We start from the raw sequence: 13,280 nt of genomic DNA, 5'->3' as shown, positions 1-13,280 counted from the left end.
GTCATATCTTTTGTACAATAGATATTAGGACATTTATACTTCACATATGTATTGTTTTTGGAAAGACCTTTCATTGGATGCCAACAACTTTGACCTTTTGACCTTGACCTTAGAGATTTTCATACTTATAAAACACTTTAACCTTGGCCATAACTTTTGAACAGTAAGGGATAGGGCTTTCATCCTTGACATATGTAGTCCTTGTGAGAATACCCTTCATTGGGTACCCGGAACTTTGATCCTTTGACCTTGACTTTGGAGTTTGACCTACTTTAAAAAAGCAAACCTTGACTAGAACTTTTATAGGGTTAGGACTAGTGCTTTCATACTTTTCATATTCAATGCTTGTGACAAGACCTTACATTTGATAGCAATACCTTTGACCCTATGACCTTGACCTTGGAGTTTGACCTACTTCTTAATTTTTTAAACCGTGGCAATAACCTCTGAACGTTTAGGATTTGGACTTCCATACTTTACATACGTATTCCTTGTGGCAAGACCTTTCATTGGATACAAATTACTTTGACCTTTTGATCTTCACCTTGGAGGTTTTCGTACTTATGAAAAACTTTAACTTTAGCCATAACTTTTGAATGCTAAGGGCTAGTGATCTAATACTATACATATGTAATCCTTTTGGAAAGACCCTTCATTGGATACCAAGATTTCCAAACTGATGAAAATTTTTTACCCTGGCCTGATTTCGTATTTCAGAGCTGTATTTCCAATGAGTTTGCATTTAAGAAAAGTTTAATCTTCGCTAATTTGTTGCCATACGGGGATATCAGTGTTTCACAAACACATCTTTTTTAAAATAAAAAAATAATGTAGTTTGTCTTATATTCAAACAGAAAATAAAAATTGATCCATTGCTTTCAACGCTTAAAACATTTACAATAAGATACACTTGACAAAAACAACAAAGGTCTGAAAAGAGCAAAGAATTGTAAGAGTACATTTGACAATTGTATATGCCAATTTCTTAAACATAAGTGGTATTGTTCAAACTCTTATTCGGGGAGGCAGTTCATTTTCTCGAGGAATCTAGAAAGAAAAAATTTTGCAAAAACAAAAATCGAAAGGTTTATGACAGGAAGGAACTTGACTCAGGAATCCACTACATTAAATTTTCTCATGACAGCGTCGAAACCCAAATACCCTGAATAGTAAAGGAGTTTTGAGAATAAACTGAAAATTGATATATTGTCACACCAACAATATTTGCGAGATCTTTCACCCTTTGACTTGCTTCATTTTCTAAACTTGAAAAAAAAATTCTGAAAGAAGAAATACATCCAGGAAATCATAGGATCTGCCATATTCCAGTATACGAAGGACCATACTTAAACATGTGCTCTTAAAACAACCAAAAACTGGATAAAAATGTTACTGACATGTGTTTTAATTAAAAGAGAATTTTTAAGGAAAATCATTAAGACTAAATCATCGAAAATTCTTTTTTGTTTCTTTCTAAACACCATGGACATTATTTATTGAACAGCCCTCATGAGTCGGCATTTAGTTTGTTTCGCAAGTATCGAAAATAAATTTCCATTGGAGACGGCAAAACTACCAGTTTTCAATATGGCGCCGGTTCTGACGTTTTCCTGGCACGTAAAATATCAAAATTGTGAAAAAGCATGGAAAACTCAGATATTCGGACTTCTTTCTAAACATATTATCCTTTCCAACATATTTTATTTCTAAAATAAAATTTGATTTTCCAAGTTGCAAAACATATGGTTATTGAATTAATGTGTGTGAAATTTGGCACGAGCACGAGTTAACTGTACGAGGGCATTTAAGAAATTAATATATGGAGACATTTATTTTAACTCCATAAAGTTAAACATACAAGCCCAGTTTGTCATATACGTTAGACGACAAAAAACATTTTATAGGGACATATACTTGCAATATACAATATATGCATCTCTATCTTTAATATTCTTAGATTTTAATATAAAGTATTCATTATTGCAAGAAATCTGCATTTCGAAAGTGGTAGTAAGGGCACTATATAGATCAAGTTACGGATTTACAAAAACTTTTATTTTCTTTCAAGGTTTTTTTTGTGTATAATACAAGGAAGTAGTATAACATTTACGTTATTGACCTCTAGTTTTACATGTTAACTGAGCCAAAAAGGTTATGAAAGTATGCACTTAACATACGCCAATATCTGCGCCATATTTGCCTTGCAGGAAAATGAAGCTATAGTACAGTCGTTTGGCCAGTTCCGGATTTTGGCCAGTTCCGAATAATTAGTAATTTAAGGACTGATAATTAATAAATTCAACGGTGTAAAAATAAATTGATTTCTATGGTAAGAAGGCTTATTCATGAGTGTTTGAATTATGTGAAGTTTTGATTTTTTGCCCTCAGTTTGGTTTCGTTATCGTACTTGAAACAGTCGACATACTTTTACAATGCAACAAATCTGAATCACCGCGACGCGTAAGTCTGCAGAAAAACCTCTGTAGATGCATAAATTTTTCACATAAAACAACGTTTTAGGTATCAAAAGTAAGTTTGATATGTACTCTAACATATACTAAAAACTTGTCAAAAATAAGTATTTAGAACACTTGAAGTATCGAAATATTTTCGTGCTCTTATTTTACCAGTTCCGAATATCCATTTTAAACACTATTATAAATTCACTCTTCGATGTTTTCTTCATTGTAAACGTGACTTATTCTACCCCCGCTTGAAAAACAGGAAGAAGCGGTATATAGTTATGGGATGTTTGTCCATCCGTCCGTCTGTACGTCCGTCCGTCCGTCCAGCTGTACGTCCGTCCGTCTGATATGCTCTGGGGTATCCATTTCTTATCCGCAACCCCTCTTCTACCACTGAATGAAGTTTAATGATGCTTCACAGAATTTAATAAGTCTTTCACAGAATCTTTGTTTAACAGTGCCAAAGTGCACCTATTTTATTTTTGGATCTGGTACATAATTTGGTCTCCCTGAGAAAAACAGAGATACTGCCATTCTTTGTAATATTGAAAGGTATATCCATCTCTTGTCCGCAATTCCTCCTATACCACTGAATAAGATTTAATGATACATTCACATATTCTTCATTGCATTACATGACACTGTGACCTATTATTTTACTTTTTGATCTGGCATTTATTTCGGGTCTCCCAGAGTAAAACATGGACTTTGTCTTAAATAATCATAAAGGAGGCTTGTGGTATCATTAAAACGAGCTCAGTGCCCACAGTACCTCTAGTTTCTCTTCAACCTTTGGAAATACAAATAATTTATTGGTAAGCAATTAATTTAACTTTTCTTAGGCATGCCAATGGATAACGTCTGGGACGTATATTTTTTAATTTAGGATTGAATTGAATAAGAATCTCTAGGGTATCCGGAACCCGTCGGCTTATTCGTAACTGGTAAAATGGACACCTATGGTAACTTGCGAAATAAATTTTTTTGAGGGAAGGCTGAACTTTTATGAAACAATATGTAATTCCACAAGTCATCGAACTATCTTGACAAAACACTTAGATTTTGAAATAATTCCTAGTATATTTGTACCACCGTCGAATGGGTTTCTTATTCGGAACTGGCCAAATAACTGTACTTTCAACAATATAAAATGTTGTAAACAAAAGAAGAATGTCCTGGATGACTGTTCTATACTGCCGGTCTGCTCTGTTTCTGTGGAACATCTTAGTAACACCGGTATGTTCTCTTTCTTATTTATCCAAAACTAAAGTAGGAATTTGAGAAACAGTTCAATTTACAAATTGCAATTTATTTCAATCAAAATCTTCCTTACTAGAGCAAATCAACTCATACCAACTGCTCATATCTTTTTTTTAATAAATTCGAACTTTGCATGAGTAAAACTATAGTAGATACTTCATTTTTATTCACCGTATATATCCTAACATGCGGGGTGTATACATGTACTATGTTGTTCACGAGGTGTTTGCTTTCGAAGCGAAAGAAAGGAAGACGAAGTACATTTTTTGTCAATTTTCTCAGCTTTAATACGGTAATATTTTGGCAGAAAGCATGTACCTACGGAAGAAGCATTATCTAATTAATATATGGATACCTATGAATCAGCTGGACACTTTCTAGTTTTATCTAATTCACTAACAACTCAAAACAATATCGAGGATCGGTGCACGATTGACGCTACGGTGTGTTTATGATCAAATATCAGATCACAGCTTTTTCTTATCTTCACTTTTATAATATTGTTAAATACATGTTAACTATATAAACGGCTGTAAAATTTGTCTAAAGACAACACAGTTTGTATTCAAAGATATTGACGAAAAGTCAATGTTGTGCATAGGGAATACATGCAACATTTTGTATGCGTGGTGTATGTATACGAATTTAAGTCAATTATGCGACCGGTAAACTCATTAATTTTTTTAATGTATGCATGTCATATCACAAAGAGAAAACAAAAAGAAATGTAATATTTTCAAAAAAATACTAATCTTATGTTTATAGCATATCCTTTTACCAATTCGAAACAAAATTGTATGTACAAATCATGCGCAAACCGCACTAGACCGATTTATCTTCAACGACTGCATCCTAATATATGACAATATATATAGGCAAAATTTCGATTTCTCAAATTTCTCAAATTTAATCCAAATTTGGTTTTAAATAACATGAATAACGGTTTGAAAAAAATTTTTTCTTGTAAAAGTATAAATAACAACAATATGCTTTGAGATGGCAAAATAAATAAACAGAGAACAATACACCTTTTTATGCACAACAAAATTAGTCTTTTTTTAATTGGTGTCTCTGTAGCTATCTGGACGTCCGTTTTAATTATTTTCAAACCAGAGAGCTATACATCTGCATTTAATATCTTCCAAGTTGTCATTATAATTAAATTCATCGGATGTTTACATAATCAACAATATAATATGTGGCACACAACATTTCCTGCTGTTTACTATTATTGATTTTTTTGCCTAATATGTCTGAAGTAAGGCTCTTGACTGACTTGTGTTGTAAAAGAAATGTACTTGACTACAGTGAAGACACTTACATATATATATATGTGTGAGTTTCATTTTAATTCTGTTGCAATTGCATATTCAGAATACATATATCAAAAGTTTTTGTTTCAAATCTGTTTTCGTCTATATTTTAAAATTTTTGATAACGTATTTAGGATTTTTTTCATTGAAAATATATGCTATGTGAAACTCAATTGTTTAATTATGTTTTTGAATTCCTGAGGAACTCAAATGAATAGAATCAAACTGAAAATCACTCAATCATCCACTTGTACAGAGGATTTTTCATTTGTTTAAAAGTGTACCTCGGGTTTCTGCAACGTTCGTTCATCTGTCACAAATCGGAGTTTTTCGAAAAGTTGAGTTATCTACTGATAATCAACAAGATTATCAAAAGTAAAAACACCTAGCTATTGTGCAAACTCTTATATACCTTAAGGACACCAGCGTCATTCTTACCATTGAAATGTATGCCTCACTATTTCCTGTTCTTAATCTGCGTCCTTTAGTTTTGCGATATTGTCTGCATTTATTTTTAAACGATGTACAAGCTCCTTTAGCATATCCGTGCCAATGTAGGCTGGCAGTGTACAGATATCTTTATTTTCATCTTATGAATTATGTCTTACTTTCTTATCGCTGTGTCAAATATTCGTACATTTTGGATCATGCAGTGTATATCTGTTAATGTCTTAGACATAAAGAGCTCAGTGTCTCAATTGGCCTCTTAAAATTACTATCTGAATTTTACTTTATATATAGCTTTAATTTGTACAGCTATATAAGCAACCTTTTTTGGTCATTTTCATTTTGATCAAAATGCCGTTATTTAAGAAATATTACATCATAAAAATCACGTTTTCCCGCCATTTTAGCATATTTTGTATAAAACAGCTTATTTTCAAGCAGTTTTTCTTCCAGAAAATATAGAGCGCAACCTAGAACAAGCTTTATATTTTACCAAAGATGCATTTATCTAATACTAATTAGTGACAGAAAATTATGTATGTTCTACACTGAGCTCTATGTTTCCCGTAAGAAAAAAACATCAAGAAAAAAGGCATATTTTTGGCTTTTTATTATATAGCAAAAATAGCATTATTTCTCATGTCATATACAGCTAGAGAGCATATAAATGTCAAAAATATATTTAAAATGTTTTAAATATAATCTCTTCTTCAAAATATATCAATTAAACATATCTGAATGTCATTCTAAAATGTTGATTTTTAGGGGGCCAAGTTTGGTTCTTATCCATATATACTCCTTTAGATATATATATTTTTTAACCTTTAAGTTTGACTACGTTTAAACCCTTAAACGTGTAGTTTGACTTAAAATTGAGAATTTTTTAACTTTTCAATGATGTACAATCCCAGAACATCACTGTTTCACAAGCACCTGGATTAGCACACTTTATTCTTGAAAATTGAGACTTATTGAATAAATGCGATTTTTTTTTATTTTCACAAGTCAAACGTACATATGTACAACATTCTGAAAGGCCTAGAAAGCTCACTTTCAAAAGTTACAAAACTTTGCCATTTAGTAGGCTTCAAATCACCTTTGAGTTTAATAAATTGCAGAGGGTCATCCTTTGCTTAGTTTTTTTAGACATCATGATGAACTGGAGCAAGTTATGGCAGATGATAATTCAGTTAAATGAGCTTCACTAATTATTGTTTTATTTTCCCGAGAACTTTATATATTACAAGCTACTTGAAAAAAAGTAAAGGCATGCCCAATCTTTATGACATGTTTTGATAAAATATATGTACCTTCACTTAATTCTGTTCTTCTCTAGATTATTTTGATTATGTATAGTTGGTTGTTTTTTAATTAAAAATTGAATTGAACATACATTAACAGAATGAATCAAGAACGCTTCAAATAAAAGAAGTTGAAATTTGCCCAACAGACCAATCACAATGGGAGAAGGCATCACGAGACTTAAACTGCACTAATCCAGACAGATACCAGTGTACTCCCAATGAAAACCTAACAGCTTTACTGGAATACTGTTATCACCAGCCACCTACTTTCGTCGAGAAAGGTATTTTCTAAAAGGACACTAATTGTATATAAAGTATAAAAGTTCATTTATGCCCATCTTCCTGATACTCGCACTAAAGGTTGCTCTGTTTGATGTAATATTACACTATCTGATAACAACACAACACTGTTTGAAGTTGAAAAAGGCCATTTATTATTAAATGACAATTTTGTAAAAACTATTACAAAAATGAAAAAGTAGTTTAATAGATTTACATTAATAAACCTTGCAGTGATACCAATATCACTACATGCAACTTCCAAATAGATCAAAACATCACTATATAAAATGTTTACATCAAAGGTGGGGTAAGGTAAAAATGCCACACCTACTGAAAACAGAAACATGGAAAAATATTGTTAAATTACTCCCATCAATTGAGAACACTATAAATTTTTAACTATTAGGGAGAGGTGGGAGGGTTGTTTCAAAATTAAAATTGTATTTCCATACAAATATGGCGCCGCCACTGATTGAACTCAATCTGATACTGAGGCTGTTCCAAAAACAAGTACGCACAAAGATATTAGAGTTATCTCGCTTGTCCCACTTTCAATACACAAGAAATGGGCATAAAATTATTTATGAACATAAATCGCATTTATGCCCATCTTCCTGATACTCGCACTAAAGGTTGCTCTGTTTGATGTAATATTACACTATCTGATAACAACACAACACTGTTTGAAGTTGAAAAAGGTCATTTATTATTAAATGACAATTTTGTAAAAACTATTACAAAAATGAAAAAGTAGTTTAATAGATTTACATTAATAAACCTTGCAGTGATACCAATATCACTACATGCAACTTCCAAATAGATCAAAACATTACTATATAAAATGTTTACATCAAAGGTGGGGTAAGGTAAAAATGCCACTTACTGCCAATGACAGGTAGAAATGACTGTCATCAGCAGTAATCCCGAAAACAGTGAAATGCCACTAAATACACACTTTTCATAAGTACCTGTACAAAATCTAAACTTGTTGTATATTGTAAAGAAGCTATCAGCTGTTTAAGAATGATTGGTGTTATAGGTAAGCTAGATTCCACTAAGCTTGTCTTATTCTTGTAACCTTGTAAACATTTTTTCACTAAAAGTTTGGCCTTTCATATTCCTTATCTTATGTTGAATACTTAACATTGGTTGCCAGCACAATAAGCTATAAACAAAATGATATATTCTGCTTTTGCTGGTACACCTTTCCTTGGCAAAGCAAAATGTTGACACCAAACGATGATAATATTCAATTGCCCTTTGATAAGTATTATGAGTTGGTGGTGCTAATGACTGATTTATTAGGTCTGAAGCTATTGATTTTAAACTTTGATATTGTCCTCATTGTTATGGCATGCTACAGGGTTGTTGTGGGAAAATTTTTGTAGGGGCTGTGGAATCTGCTGGCGAGAAAGATGATCAGCTAAATCATTATCTAAACCCGGTACATGTCTTCTTGAAATAAAATATTGTGTTTTAAACATTGCACTACTAAATGACAAACAAGAACCATAATTGACTTAGGTTTGTTTGTTGATGATGTGCACAACAGCATCATTATCCATGAAAAAAAATTAAGAATAATACATCAATTTTCTAACTGATCTGCCCAAAGCTGAACTTTAAGTACAATGGGAAATAACTCCTTTTATTGTAATATGATAGGTTTTCCAGGTTTTAGTCCATTTACCACTAAAATACTGATTTCGTGAATAACCACAGAAACCAATGTTACTTGCATCCGTATACAACTGTAATGAGTCAGAATTGTCCCATTGCTCTGATGAAAACAGTGACTTGATTTTTTTCAAAATTAAAATTGTATTTCCATACAAATATGGCGCCGCCACTGATTGAACTCAATCTGATACTGAGGCTGTTCCAAAAACAAGTACGCACAAAGATATTAGAGTTATCTCGCTTGTCCCACTTTCAATACACAAGAAATGGGCATAAAATTATTTATGAACATAAATCGCATTTATCAGACTTTGTCAAGAAAAAATGAAAATGTATTCCAGAAGTCAATATGAAATACATATATATGTTCTTTTTTCCTAAAAAACGAAAAACGAAAATTCAATGTATTTTAATTTTCACATGTATGATTGGTTAAAGCTTTTTCACATGTATATTCCTTTCTAAGGGTAGTAAAAGTTTAAGTTGTATACCTTGACCTTGGAGTTAACCCATTATTGCCAAACTTATAACCAAATCTTCATTTGCCAAACTTATAACCAAATCTTCATTTCAAAACGTTTAAACAGTAAGTGTTCGGGCTTTTTTATGTAGTTTATGTGTAATCTTTCCTTAAATGGAATTCTTTTTTGACTTCATGACCTTGACTTTTGAATTTGATGTTTTTGGAAAAAAAAACTTCTTAAATTGACAATAACTTTTGAATGTTTGGATTTTGGGCTTTTAAATTTTGAAAGCCTTTATTATATAATGCCTTTTTCTTGTCAAAGTCCGTCTCTTGGGTACCAAATATTTTGACCTTGTCAATGAAGAATTTTAAATAATTTAGAAAAAACTTTGACTTAAGCAATAACACTTGGGCAATTTGTCTAAGGACTCATATTTCAGACGTTTTTGTTTGTAAGAAATACTTTATAGACAACATCAAAGTGACATGCAATATATATTGAAATCATTGAATCAATACGATGCATTGTTCTCAAGATGTTGGTGTGACGCACAAACAGAAAACGGGTAAAGTTTACCCTGCCCTGTCGGGGAATTAGAAACATACGTGTACTCACAACAACAGGGAGTTCATACCTGTTCTAAGATGTTTTTTTTTTCGATTTCGTAGAGTCGCCCGCGTGTCGCAGTGGTTAGAGTGCCTGCTCTATTGTCGCGAAGTAAGGAGTCAATCTCGTGTTCGAATCCCACAGTGGGACGTGGAGACCTGTCCTTCAGATGAGACCGTATGAATCGAGGTCCCGTGTCGCAGTAGGTGCTGGCACGAAAAAGATCCCTCCCTGCTCAATGACCCTGAATGCCGAGTAATAGGACAACATTTGCAGCTTCCCACCGGCAAGTGGTGGTGTCTCCATATGAGTGAAAAATTCTTGATAGGGGCGCTAATCAGTATACAATCAATCAATCAATCGATTTCGTAAAAAAATTTAATTTTAAGCCTTAGATTGATTTAAGATTTCATTAGAATGCAAAAATAGCTATCTCATCTTCGAGATTTTTGTTGTTTAAATGCTATTGCTTATATTAAAGGGTTTTGTTGGATCATATCGGATTCTCATTTCACGGATACTTACAAATGTTCTGGATTCACAGAGGGATGTCCAAACACTACTTACAGAAGCAACGAACTCTATAAATGTTTGTATAAATTTAAGTGATATTGATATATTAAATGTCTTAAAATTTACATGATAAACGTATTGAAAAAAAATTAAAGAGTTTGTCAAAAACAGAATGTCTAAATGTCTAGTCTGTATTGCTGTTTACTGATTTTAATTCGAAAATTGAAATAAGTTGAAGACTATATAGTCATGTTCTTATTTTAATTTTCAAGTAAAAATCAGTAAACGACATTTTTAAGGTCCATGCCACCTGGGACCTGATGGGCGGGGTTCAAACCACACCTAATTAATCCAACCTTTAAAAACTTTTCCTGTTAGATACAAAGCAGCAAAGTAGTTGAATTTTTGCCATGTGTAACTTTTACCAAAATTGAAATTTCATTTTCTCAGGGCCAGGGCTCCTCAAGTTATAGTGAGGATGTGATGACATAGTGGAAATAACTATTTCCATTAAAAATTTCTTGTCTACTTCTATTTATTTGTATATATATATATATTTTTTTAAATCACCCTCTCTGTTCTTCAGAATTAAACAGACAAATTACTGTCACCGGGCTCAGGGTTACCATTTCTCTTGCTCTTGGGCGACACATTTTGTCTTCTTTCATTCTTTCTCTCATACAGATCCGTTTGCTCTGATATATTATACCCACGTGACTATTATACCCCTAAGGCATTTCGTTTAACTGTGCATACCTTTTGAGTATATTTTTTTTAAAAAAAAGTTTGATTTGATAATGAATCAGATCAGCCAATCAGGTTCTATAAGCATTTCTTCACAGCATTGGTGTACACTAGTACTCAATTTTACTCTCTATTACAGTTTCAGCTTATATTACACAAAATGTATAGGTGTATTAAGCGGTATACAATTGGGGCATCATATATTCTTTTGAAGTAAATAAATGGGCCTAGAATTTCTCTTCTATTCATTTCTTCCAGATCAGGAATGTCTAAAGCTAAATAAGTTGGAAGGATGTTACTTGGCTGACCAAAACTGTCCAACCCCGGGGTAAGAACCGGAATTTTAATTCTATTTTTTTTTAATTAATGATCAGAATAATGTGTATATCTTGTCTTTTTTTTTACTCTCTTTTTTCAGGAATGTGACAAGAACATCATATACACCGACAATGACCGAAGATGATACTTTTTCTTCAGAAATATTTCTTGGGACAATGGTTTCTGGTGCTTTCATCATTATTGTCATGATCATTTTTGCTGCTTTAATTGTAAGAAGACGTTTAATAGGTATGGATTAATAAATAAAATGAACCAAATTGATGGATGAATGGATGAAAAGAAAAATTGGATGATTTTTCTGGGTGATTTTTTGCAGGAAATTTATTACTTTAATCATACTAAATAATATTGTATTACATTTGGGAACTTCAGGTGTAATAATCGATATATTCATTGCATTATAATATTTCCCTTTCTGTTTTATTTCTTTGACATTATTGATACCAAAGAGATGACATTTCAGGCTTTCTGGAAAGCCAAACTTGTTATATAATTATATTTATAACTATTATGGACTTCAGTGAACGGTCAATATGTGGTTATAAGGACTCATGGTAATTGATATTGACCTCAGACACAGAAAATGAAAGCGGACTCGCAGGCTTATTCGCTATCACTTTCGGTGTCTTCGGTCACTATTAATTGACATGAGTCCTTACATGTATAACCACATATGGACCTACAATGAAGTCCATAATTGAATACTAGTAGTATACAATTGCAATGTGCAGTTTTACCATGCATTCCATTTGTTTGATTTAATATAGACAATATTATAGTTACAAAAATTTGTTTTCATTACTTTGGAAATTAATGATAAAAGGTCCTTGGGTCCTTTCTAGATGTCCTTTTGCTAAAAAAAATATTTGGAAATTATGGAAAATACGAGGGCCGTTCAAAAATTACGAGTTGTTGCACAGAAAAATATTTGACGACATAATCGGGCAAAATGTCACACATAATATTAAAGAGTATTTACAAATATGGTCTTCAAAATTTCATTTCAAAATGTTGTAAATTGGTATCAATTTTGAGTTATTTTTCAGGACATATCATTAAGTCACAGAGCAACAAAATCTTTGACGTCACAGGCATTATTAAAAAAATATGTGATTGAAATTTTATTTTCTGAACATTTTCCCAAGAGTACCTGTACAGTTTGAGTTACTTTATCTACTCAACATCCAAACACCATTTCTTGTCAAGCTTAAATCCAAAAACTGCAGGTTTTTATGAGATATAGTGTGATATTGGTGACTCTCAATCACGTTCTTTACAGTTCGGATAAAGTTTTCGTCGATAATCTTCTACTCGTCCTCCCGTATAACCTTTTTACAGAGGTCTAACGGTCTAAAATTTCAATTTGCTATTTGTGGACGAATGTCAAGAATGCTCTAGTTTACGACATGTTTAATTATGCATATTTTAGATCTATATTGGCGAGATCTCGAGCACTGCACATAATTTAAGAAAAGTGTGGTGCGCCGTCAATTCAGGAGACGTCATTTTCACGGGAATCGCATCAGAGAAAAATCACCATATTTCTGTTAGTACTTCAAATATCCCATCAGAAATCTAAATACATAATAGTAGAACAATTTAAAGATACATTTGAAAAAATTTTCGAAAAATATAGCAAATTATAGAAAATTATTGAGTTTAAATTTTGGATTACGCATGTTTTTGCTTCAATTTTATGTCGTGCTCCGTACTTCTCCGTCAGCGATATCAAAATACCGATAATTTTAGTAGAATTTTTTTAAAATAGAGAAATTTTGCCCAACATTTATTTGAATCTTCAAGATACACATTTCTGTGAAATTTCATAACTGTATGACGTCTGTAAGAGTAAAGAATAGC

The 13,280-nt window shown here is 32.2% G+C and overlaps 1 protein-coding gene across 1 annotated transcript; it reads left to right on the top strand.

Moving 5' to 3' along the window:
* The first annotated feature begins 2,130 nt into the window (after nucleotides 1–2,130).
* LOC134279151 (uncharacterized) lies at nucleotides 2,131–11,659 on the top strand. The gene is made up of 6 exons (XM_062761512.1): nucleotides 2,131–2,226; nucleotides 3,601–3,701; nucleotides 6,887–7,070; nucleotides 10,306–10,413; nucleotides 11,340–11,409; nucleotides 11,500–11,659. The coding sequence occupies exons 2-6, from the start codon at nucleotides 3,636–3,638 to the stop codon at nucleotides 11,657–11,659; spliced, it is 588 nt and encodes a 195-aa protein (XP_062617496.1). The 5' UTR covers nucleotides 2,131–2,226; nucleotides 3,601–3,635.
* Nucleotides 11,660–13,280: the final 1,621 nt, after the last annotated feature.

The sequence above is a fragment of the Saccostrea cucullata genome, unplaced genomic scaffold (assembly GCF_032062105.1).
Source record: "Saccostrea cucullata isolate Sc308-1 unplaced genomic scaffold, CSIRO_AGI_Scuc_v1 ctg1603, whole genome shotgun sequence".
Classification (NCBI taxonomy): Eukaryota; Metazoa; Mollusca; class Bivalvia; order Ostreida; family Ostreidae; genus Saccostrea; species Saccostrea cuccullata.
This window is presented reverse-complemented; position numbering and strand designations above follow the sequence as displayed.

What these genes read in the sequence shown, in the direction of transcription:
- LOC134279151 (XM_062761512.1), top strand. Translation starts at nt 3,636, where the DNA reads ATGTCCTGGATGACTGTTCTATACTGCCGGTCTGCTCTGTTTCTGTGG. An exon ending in ACCTACTTTCGTCGAGAAAG is followed by an intron (nt 7,071 to 10,305) that starts GTATTTTCTAAA and finishes CTTATATTAAAG; the next exon opens with GGTTTTGTTGGATCATATCG. An exon ending in AAGCAACGAACTCTATAAAT is followed by an intron (nt 10,414 to 11,339) that starts GTTTGTATAAAT and finishes CATTTCTTCCAG; the next exon opens with ATCAGGAATGTCTAAAGCTA.